The sequence below is a fragment of the Alligator sinensis genome, unplaced genomic scaffold, assembly GCF_000455745.1.
Source record: "Alligator sinensis unplaced genomic scaffold, ASM45574v1 scaffold1792_1, whole genome shotgun sequence".
Lineage (NCBI taxonomy): Eukaryota > Metazoa > Chordata > Crocodylia > Alligatoridae > Alligator > Alligator sinensis.
Window position 1 is genome coordinate 47,507 of NW_005843275.1, and position 10,958 is coordinate 58,464.

The 10,958-nt window shown below is 39.9% G+C and overlaps 1 protein-coding gene across 1 annotated transcript in view; it reads left to right on the forward strand.

The window, feature by feature from the left end:
• Positions 1 to 10,958, forward strand: part of POC5 (POC5 centriolar protein) — a 59,042-nt gene that overhangs the window by 41,924 nt on the left and 6,160 nt on the right. The window contains exons 6-9 of the mRNA XM_006038198.3: positions 1,758 to 1,862; positions 3,487 to 3,666; positions 6,219 to 6,381; positions 9,574 to 9,692. Coding sequence (XP_006038260.1) covers positions 1,758 to 1,862; positions 3,487 to 3,666; positions 6,219 to 6,381; positions 9,574 to 9,692 — 567 coding nt within the window. The remainder of the gene's footprint in view (positions 1 to 1,757; positions 1,863 to 3,486; positions 3,667 to 6,218; positions 6,382 to 9,573; positions 9,693 to 10,958) is intronic.

Here is a 10,958-nt window from a genome sequence, read left to right on the forward strand (position 1 = left end):
AGATTTAACTCTTAGACTTCAGGTAGTTTCATTAATTTATTTTAAGTTCATTTTAAATTTTTGTGGTTTGTTTTTTTTTAAGTTCATATCCACTATCTAGTTATATAACAAAAGTAGTATGTGGCTTTGTGCATTTTACAGGCCATGACAATACTTTCATCAAGAAAATCAAGTTGATATTCTACACACTGTTAAATAAAACATGAATAAGCTATTTGGTGGTTTTCCTTTTTAATTAACTTGTAAATATAAAGTCAGCATTTACACTGAAAAAAGTTAGTTAGCTATGACATGTGAGCAGAGTAGCTTATCCAAGGTAGATTTCATGCAATACAGTACTATGGATAGCGATTCTTAAAAAGCTAAAGAATTGGTCTTACTTGACATATTTTAAATTGGCTTTTATTATTGCTAGTTTTAGTATTTTTTAACATTTTAAACTGAGCTCAATTTTGCCTATTGATATAGGTTTCTTAAACAGTATTGCCTGCAAATTATCACCAGCAGAGCATGTATTATTGAGATTTAAGAATTCTGCACAATGTACTAGGTAACTGCTTTGATTACAAAGCAACTTTTATATTAATGGCATAGATCATATTCATGTAGCAGATGATTAATAGTTAGTTCATGCATTGAAAGTATAAATGTATTTTAAAGTACTAATCCTCAGAATCTTTCTATGTGGTAGGCCAGTGTAGTGTACCAGTTGTAATTATGGGGAAATATCATTTTGAGGAAATGAAAGCACTGAGCTAAATTCTACCCTCAGTTAGATGAAGGGTTACTGAGGTGCAACTGAGGCCAATATGTGCACTGTAGAAGCTGGCTAAACAAAAAGCTTCCAGAGGTGCTCACTGGTTTAGGATGCCCAACGTGTGACATCCATAGGTTTTATATTCAGTTACTGAATCTCTGGTCCTCCTGTTGATTTCAGTTATGGATGTTCACTGTGTCTGAAAATCAGGTCAATTGAATATACAGTAACCAATCGATGAATCTATGAACCACCAGCACTGAAAGTTGGTGGAGTCTGAGTGAATTACCCAAGCCTACCTATCAAGTTGGTAGTAGATCCAGAACTAAAACTCTAAACTTTATGGCCTCAAATCATACTTGATTTAGCAGACCATGTTGCCTCATGAGAGGAGAATTTTTGTCTGTATTAGACACTCCACAAGATGCTCTACATTATAAGATCTTTTAAATAAAGGATAAGAGTCCTAAGTTTGATATTTAGTTGTTAGCAACTTCTCAGCATGACAATTATCTTTTGGCTAGACAGTTTGTATATCCTTTCTGAAGTTCAGGAAATTTTCTGAACACCTTAGTAGGAATCTGAGCCATATGCAGGCAGACTCTCATTTAATACAAATGACAGTTGTTCCTGATTTAGTGTGCTGTTTTTGTAAGTAAATGTTTACATCTTCTTCTGAGCCTCTGCTTCCTTTTAATTAAATGCTACCGTGGTACAGAAGCTTGCAGATGTAGGAGGACAATGACCACTTTGATTTAGCCATTTTGATGAAAATTGCACTGCAAATTTCCTTGAGTGCAACAGGGTCTTTGAATGTTTATGTTGAATGAGCTTTTCCTTGTTTGATCTTTAAATTCTTTTGCATGACATACAAGAAAAAGATATAGTGCAAAGCTTCTGTTAAATATATTTAAAATAACTCAGGCATGCAATAAACTTTAATCCATTCTACAAAAATAATAAAACATCTGACCAAATAGTGTCGGTATATGTTTTGCAGGTAATTACTAACTTGACTCAGGCAACAGAGAAGCAAAAGGAAAGGATAGAGTTAATGAGAAAATTTACACTGTGGCGGATTCAGCATGTTGAGACCAGACAGCAGGTATTTGCATAAAATATTAGATAAACCTCTGAACTCAAAAGGGTCAGAGTTACTGCAACTCTTTGTTACCATCACAAGAAGTGACAACTCTTATATTTTGATGCATATAACAGAAATTGAATTGGTGCTCTCAAGCATTTTGAAAGCAGTGCATTTGCTCTTGGAAATGCTTAGTTGAAACAAAAATAAAAATGATTCCCCATTTTCATTCTCCCTCTCGCTCTCTCTCTTGTGTTTGAACATCTCTGTTATTCTGCCTTTTCTTCAGCTTGTTTTAGTCTCACTGAATCTGTTGTTACCATTTAAAAATATACATGTTGAGCGTTAGTTGTGTTTAAACAGAATTAGATTTTCTTCAAAACTGCATTTTTGTAAGCATCCAAATGTAGAAAACTAGGTATTAAAAAACAAAACCAGACAGATATCCACATGGTTTGGGGTTTGGGCATGTACATTTGGAACCCTTTCGAAACTGTTCATCCAGGGTTCTGGATGAAGCATTGTTTAAATTGGAGCAGTTTTGCTACGTTTGAATCATTCTTAGCTCATTCACACCTAACGTTTAGAATGTATTGGCTGCTGCCTTTTGGAAATTCCCCTTTTCAGAGGGTCCCAAATGTCCTTACATCCACACTGTCAGGCATGCATAAACAAAGTTCCTACAAAGGCCATGTAAAAAAGCGTTCATTTTTAGTGGAGAAAAAATTTTTGCTGCTAGAAATGATTCTGGGGGAGAGCGCAGTACAAGCTCTCAGCTTGCAACTGCCCACTCTTCCCCTGTTCCTTGACCCTTCCCAAAACCAGGGTGATCCTAGTCTGGGAAAAACGTGGGCTGCTCCAATCCTCTGCCTGTTCCTGGAGCACTGGAACAGTTGGGCAAAGCCCCTTGCCCACTTCTTGCACCTGGGACTCAAGTGAGAGAAGCAGGCAGGGGTCTTGCACTGCTTTTCCCATTGCTCAGGAGCTGAGTGGGCAGAGCAGTGGGACAAAACCTATTTCTCACTTCAGGGCTCCCAGTGCCTGAGGAGCTGACAGTGGGAAGATGGCAGCTGCCCCTTCCCTCCCCTCCCATTCTGAGAGGGGCAGGAGGAGCTGCTCCCCTCACCTTCTCCAGACCAGGGTGACTCCAATCTCTAGAAGGCATAGGAGCCTTTCCCTGTGGCTCAGGGACTCCTGGAGACTAGGGAGAGTGAAGCCATGGGAAAGTGTACAAAATTCATTTTCCCAGGAGAAACTCTTCCAGAAGCAACTTCTAACTGGTTGGAGTTGGATTATTTTTCTCTTAGACCTGCCATTTTTGGTCCAGCAGAAACAGCATGAACATTTGTAGATGTCTGGTTTTTACAAACAGAATGGAAATTCTCCTGGTAGAAATGGGATATCTGTATGTGGCTAAATGTAAATACATATCCTTGTTTACCTCCTGGTAACTTGCTCATGTGCCCAAGCATATGCTGCTGCAGTTGTAGGACCGTGTATGATGTCGTTAGTTTGAATATCGCCGAACTGAGAGCACAAACTGTAGTCTGTTTAAGATGTTGTGAAACACTCGCACATACTCTCCTTAAAGAGTATTAAATAGTCAAGAAATATTTATATAACTTGGTAATATTCACTATTCAAGGAATATGCAAATAGACTGGCAGAGAGACAATTCCAAACAGCTTTGATGAAGAGGGTGTGGGCAGCCTGGCGGTCCCTTACTGAAGCAAAATGGAAAGAGAAAGTGGCGAAAGCCTGTCAGTCAAGGGCTGAAGATGTCTGTATTCAGCTTTCTCAGGATTATGAAGCTAAAATTACAGAGGTAAGGGGCTTATTTTAAGTTCCTCTTTCTAAACCAGCTTATGCATTGGTTTTCCACCAGAGTAGTGGGAAGTAGCTGCCAAGTGTGGAGCTGGGAATTTAAGGTACAAGTTCTGCAGCTAAAGCTTTGCCACAGGCTTATATTTTCTGGGCTCCATCTTTTTGCTATATGAGTTGTACAGTAATATAAATGAAGTCTCTACATTTTGGCTGGAGAGGAAAATGTCCAATGTACTGTATGAAATACAGATCACTTCACTTATCTGGTAGCTGTTTTCACCTGTCTGCAAATGGTAATCCCATGCCTACTGAATAGTGTAGTTTTAGTAGACCTTAATTCATTAATATTTGTAAAGTGCTTTCAAATAACCTTTTGAAGACACTATAGAATGCAAGATAGTTATTTTGCAGTTTGTCACTGTACAGTAGATTTTGGTATAACTGCTATTCTGTTAAAAGTTGAATTAATTTTTTTCCTGTATAAGTCCTAATCTAAAATAGTCACACATATTAACACATATTAATTCAGATGAAATAAAGGTTGAGTATTATTTGTCAAGAGAGTTTTATAGTTTGACAGGAAATTAAAAACCCAGGAATTTTATCATATGTCTTCACAGTACAGTGCAGTACTGTGCAGAAAATACCTGAGCTAGGTATTGGAGGAATATAGCCAATAGCTGTGTGTGTGTGAAACTCTGCCTACATGAATATACCTTGCTTCTGCAGGGCTGATTAGCTCGTGTGGAGCTGCACTGCTTACACTATCTGAATTAACTTGTTCAGAGCTCTGGCATCTCTGCACAATACTGCAGTGTGCTGGGTAGACATACTCTTGAGAGTTACAGATTTATTTAACCAGCCCCAGTCACAATGAAATAACTACTAACTCCTATCCCAGTAGTTACAGCTATGTAGTCATTTCATATGTAAGAACTTAAAGCCTGCAGCTTATATGGAGGGATTGATTCAAAAGTATCAAGAGCCTAAGTCCTTTCTGTGTGACAGTCAATGAGACTTACACTCCTAAATAACTCTCATGTTTTTGAAAATTCCATCTGAAAAATACAGTACTTTTCACTTTGGAAATGTAACAAAAGGAAAAACATCTTAATCTACTGCTTTCTGGATGGATAACTGAGTTTGTCATTTACCAACACAGACAGCCCCTTCCCCTTATAGACGGCTGTAAAAATGATAACTGTCTGATACAGTGTGGATGCAGTTAAGGGCCCGGGGGGGGCGTGTTTTGGGTTTTGTTTGTTTTTTTAAAGAAATGGGCTGTTCATGCCAATAAGAATGCAAACTATATTTATGTTACAATAGCAAAGCTGCCATCAGAAGATAAAATTAAACTGATTTCTTCCTGACCCTAGCTAACAATATTTGCTGCCTCTTTCCTGCTCCACCGAAGTATTCTATAGTACAGCTAGACTGTATTATAGGCATTCTGGTATGGTTGGAGATAGATTCCCAGACTACAGAGATGATTAGTCTGTTTAGGTATGGCAGTTGCTAGGTTTCTCTCCTTATCAGGTGTGTTCACTAGTTATGGGGACTACATGTTTTATCTTCTTTCTAGCACAACAGACTTTTGCAAGGAAATATTACATTGAGAAAATGAGCTACAGTAAAAGCTTTGTTATCTGGCACCCATAGGGAATGGGGGGTGCTGGATAACAAAATATGCTGGTTAATTGAGAGGCCCAAACAGGAGTCTTTGCCTGTACGGGCCACTGCTTCTCCCACCGCGTCCGCAGCATCGCCGACGCTCCCGCAGGCCCTGAGGGACAGGGAGGGTTACAATAGCAAAGCTGCCATCAGAAGATAAAATTAAACTGATTTCTTCCTGACCCTAGCTAACAATATTTGCTGCCTCTTTCCTGCTCCACCGAAGTATTCTATAGTACAGCTAGACTGTATTATAGGCATTCTGGTATGGTTGGAGATAGATTCCCAGACTACAGAGATGATTAGTCTGTTTAGGTATGGCAGTTGCTAGGTTTCTCTCCTTATCAGGTGTGTTCACTAGTTATGGGGACTACATGTTTTATCTTCTTTCTAGCACAACAGACTTTTGCAAGGAAATATTACATTGAGAAAATGAGCTACAGTAAAAGCTTTGTTATCTGGCACCCATAGGGAATGGGGGGTGCTGGATAACAAAATATGCTGGTTAATTGAGAGGCCCAAACAGGAGTCTTTGCCTGTACGGGCCACTGCTTCTCCCACCGCGTCCGCAGCATCGCCGACGCTCCCGCAGGCCCTGAGGGACAGGGAGGTGGGCCCCGCACAGCCTGCTATGCCCTGGGCCATGGGGGGTTGGCAGCGCAGGCTGCTTTGCCCTGGGCCATGGGGGCTTGGAAAAACCAAAAGTGCCACAGCGGGCACTTCCAGTTTCACTTTACCTTACAAGCCAGCGTGCTGGTTAATAGAACATGCCGGCTTGTAAGGTGCTGGTTAACGGAGCTTTTACTGTATTTGGTATTTTGAAAGCTAGTTAAGGATTGGGGGGTTTCCTTGTGTTCACAGATAAAGTTTTCTTTATCATAGCTAAATACTTCTTTGGAAGAGGCAAAAGCTGAAATCCTGAGACTGCATAGTGAAAGAGAACAATATGAAGACACCATGAAGAAAGCCTTTATGCGTGGGGTGTGCGCTCTGAATTTGGAAGCAATGACCATGTTTCAAGGCAAAGAAAGTAGGCCAGATCACGGTTAGTACTTCAGGTAGCTGTGGGTGGACTTGTTTGGTCTCTTTTAAAGTAATATTTTCATTTTTAATATGTGGATTTAAATAGCAAGGATGAAAACACCATACTTATTATGGGATCAATTTATCACTTACTTTCAAAATACAATGAATACATGAATAAGAGTCCCTTGGAGGTGTAAGTAAAGAGAATACCTTAATGGTTGATTCTTCAGCAACATATTGCAGTTTTTAAGAGAATATATAGATGGTTTGGTGGCCATTCTTTTCCCAGCCAGCTGTTTTCCTTCCCTCTTCTAATTCCATTTGTTCTAGAGCTTCAAGGGCAATAAAGTTCCTTAGGGTATGTCTGCATTAATGCTGTATACCAATACTGGCAGTTTCCTGTTCTTATGGATACAGCTTTACTGGCAGAGCTATAGCAAAACCACTTCCTGAAGTGAAACTACTAGCATTAGTAAAAGTGCAGCTTTGCCAGTATAGCTATCTACATCAGGGGCTTCTGCTGGCATAGCTGGATTATTTGCATCTCTAAAAACCCCAAACCAGTTTAGCTGTGCTGGCTGAAATTGGTAGGGTAGATCTAGCCTTAGCTATATAATTTCAGTTATTAAACCTAAATTGTTAGCAGGTGTATTTAAGTGTCCAAGAGTATCCCTCAACAGCTTCAAGTTTTAAATGTAGATGTAATGCAGTAAATTAAGGGGAGAAAAATAGTGAAGGGGAGGAGGTAGAACACAAGTGTCTGCCTGAGTGACTGCATCACCCTGTGGGGCTGTGTAATGAATGTGAGTACCCACTATAGCAAGTGTTCAGTCTCTTGAGTAGCCAGAGCACAGCATGCACTAGGTGGCCAATTTGCATGCTAGGGTATGTGTGGTACCAAATTAAATTTATATCTACTGCTGTTCAGAGTGAGGATATAGATAAGCAGCATATATTTAAATCTTTGGAATCTTCTTAGTCGGGTAGATTTTTAATGGAGTTATTTTTCAATGGTGAAACTTAAATAAAATGGCAAGGACACTGTCAGGTACTTCAGTACTTAGCTCAGTGAAAAGTAACAGTTCTGAACAGTCTTCTGGAAAAATAACACTTCTCTGGCTTCCATTTTGTGGCCTTTCATCTTCTAGAACACAAGCTAATAGTGTATTTCATCCACTGTCTTCTGAAGCTTCAATGTTAACAGAATTCTGGGAATGGGATTTAACCTCAGCTCCTCCTACTCACCAGGTGGCTGCTTCTGCAGCAACAGAACGAACAGAATTAAGACAATGTTGGGAGCATTCAGGCTCAAATTTGTTTACTAGCGAGCAGGATTCAGTTAGGTAAAACAAACTCAAACTTGAGGCATTAAACTAAAGAACACGCTCTACTAAAATCAAATTAAAATTGGGGACATAAACACTGCACTTCCTGAGCCTTTCCAGTGCACTTTCCAAAAAAAGAACCCAAAATAAAGTATTTTTTCTATTTGTAAAATATACACTGTACAGTGTTTTTAGTGTTTCATGATTATAAGCATCATAAACAAAGAAACTTGGCTCTTGTAGTGCATGGAAATTTACAGATTCTGTAGCTTACCATACATCTCCCCAGTTACTTATTGATAATTAATTGTTTGTGGAAGGAGGACAGATGTAAAGACTTAAAATTTCTAGCAAAATACTAAGGAGAAAGTGCTTGGAAAAGGCCATTAGAACCTGTAAATAAAACTGTGGATGGGGCTCGATGGCATTAAGGATGTTAAATATCTTCAGGTAGACAGGTTTAGATTGGATTAGAAAAGATCTGCTCAGAGACTTTGAGCCAAGCCAGCTGTTAGGTGTACATACAATGACAATAGGGACTGCAGGTACATACTTCTGAGCAGAATTTGGCCTCCTCATTTGATTTTTGGAAAATTATCCATGCATAATGCCCCTAATAGATACATTTAGATATGCTGGGACTAATATAAAATCCTACTGTATGATATTGCAAACAGCACTGTAAATATATAGAGAAAAGGGTCTTTAAAGAAAAAAACATCAGAGAAGGAGCACATATATGTCATTACTAAAAACTAGGGTTGGCAAACCAGTCAATTGACTGGTCAATTATTGTCAGTTGATCAGTCAATTGACTGCATATTTTTAGACCAATCAAAGATTAGAGCAATTTTACAAAAAGCTACACTTTTTGTAGTTTTCTTGACAGAAATATAATTTTTATATTTTTGACACTTTTTAATGAAAAAAATGTGCTTTTTTCTGTGTATTATATGGACCTATTGGCAATTTTTTACAATTTTGACCAGTCAATTGACTGAACTTTATTTGCCTGGTCAAATATCCAAACCTACTGAAAACATTTATAAGTTACATTTATAAGTAGTATGCACTGGGCCTACAGTATGTATTGGCCCTTCCTATGTTCAAGCAAAAGAACATTTTTTGTGTGTGTTTTCATTTCTTTCCTGAGACTGGGGACATGTTCTGCTCACTGCATTACTCCCATTGGTTGGTTAAAAAGCATTTAAGAAGTGTGGACTAAACTAGTAAGTATAGCTTGTCCTAAAACTTTGAGTGACAAAATTACAACTACCACATGGTGTCACTGTAGTCTATGGAATGATGAAAACATCACTGCCTACTATGAAAGTCCACCCTAGGAATCAGAGGTGAGGGCAAGCAAGTAAATCAGAATGTGCCCCTGGCTGCTCCACAGAGATTGCACAGGTGGAAGGAAAAGGGCAAACCTCTTTGGAAAAGAGAACAGGTGTATTCTCTGGGTTTGAGCTCCATAGTGGAGGAGTTTGGTGCCACTGAGAGTCAGCTGTGCCTCCCTACACTTGCAGCAGCTCAAGTCTCTTGTTAGTTAAGCAGCCTTTTATGCTACTAACATAGATTCCCTAAAGGTCCTTATACTGGTGTGACAGAGCTCCAACACGTCACCTTTCCCCACCATCCCCCCTAAATTATGATAAGAGCAAAGGGACAGTGGGTGTAACAGAAGATTTGGTGTCATGATATTTGCACCCTTCTGAGAATAGAGTAGAAATACAAGACTATCTGCATAAGAGTAGACTGATCCTTTTAATGAGATTATACACAAATCCCAAAGGAACAGTAAGGTTTTACTATGACTCGTCTCTCTCTCCTTAGGGTTTTGTAGGTCCTGTGCTCATTGCTTGAATTTGTGTTTCTAATAATAGATGCAGTAAGCAGAAGAGAGGATACTGGTTCCAGTGTGCCTGGGAGGCTCCCTCCTTCCCAATTTGATCCTCCATCACCACCACCTCCAACAGCAGCCACCATTCAGACAGAGGGAATTGTAAGTATTGTAGCAGGAACAGACTTTATATGTTGTTTAGTGAGGATACAGAATAACTCAGATATTACAAGAATGTTCAGAGTGTGTCTACACAGCACAATACAGCATCTGCATCAAGTCATGTACATGTCGCCAAGTGACATAAGGACAGATATTAGATGGTGTTGCACTTGATTTCCTTTTTCTTTTCCAGTAAGCTTTTTCTTTTCCTGAAATTTTCAAACCAGTTAAGCAAGTCACAGCCTGAGCAGAATTTGTTTCCTAAAGTATCTTTTGAGAAAACAGTTGCTGAGAGTTTTTTGCAAAAATACCTGATTGTAACTTAGTGCGAGAAAATAGAAAGTAACATTAAAGGCTTAAAGGCTAATTATTAGAAACATAGGCTAGGTACAGATGTTACAAGTATCACACTTTAATCGTGCAGAAACCACTCTAAAGCCATAACTGAACAGACGTTCACAGCTCTTAGAGCACAATTCACCATTTTTAAAGCATTCTAAGTTAACCCTTGATGGATGAGGTGTTAGACTGAAGCACTTTCTGTTAGAGCACTTTGTTGAACATTTATGCCAGATCCCATCAAGGGTTAACTTGTAGAGCAAGATTGCACAGGGCTGCTGCTCTAGCCTTGGGTAGAGCTCCTTTGCTCTGCCCAAGGACCAGGCCAGCTCCACCTCCTCGGCTGACCCAAGTCAGTGACTGCCTCTGATCCCAGCCCCACCTTCTTCCTCTGGCCAGCTGTGAGCTAGGGATGTAAATATCATTTTAAAAATATTTGTTTAAACTCTTCTAATTATATCAGTTAAATAACTGATAACAGTGGACACAGCTGCTGCTGGGAGCCGCTACAGCAGGGGCAGGCAATTTCGGGTGGAGGGCCACTTACTGAGTTTTGGCAAGTCATCGAGGGCCTCATGACAGGCAGCCAGGGGCAAATAAATATTAATTTTCTAAATTTTTAGGGGCCCTGTGGGCTGGATAGAATGGCCTGGAGGGCTGCATCCATCCCGTGAGCCGCATTTTGCCCACCTCTGCACTACAGGCTCCCAGAACCCTTTGACTGGGAGGAAAAGAGGAGGAGGGAAGCTCAGCCAGACAACACAGCCCACATAAAGCCCTGCCCTAGGAGGGAGGGAGTATCTGTGAATGAGCAGCTAATGGGTCAGTTGTTGAGTCATTAGGCTGCTCACTGTTTTCCTCATAGGCTATAGGTACTAGTCCCACTAGCCCCTTCCCCCTCCCCTCCTCCTGCCTGTCCTGCCTTCT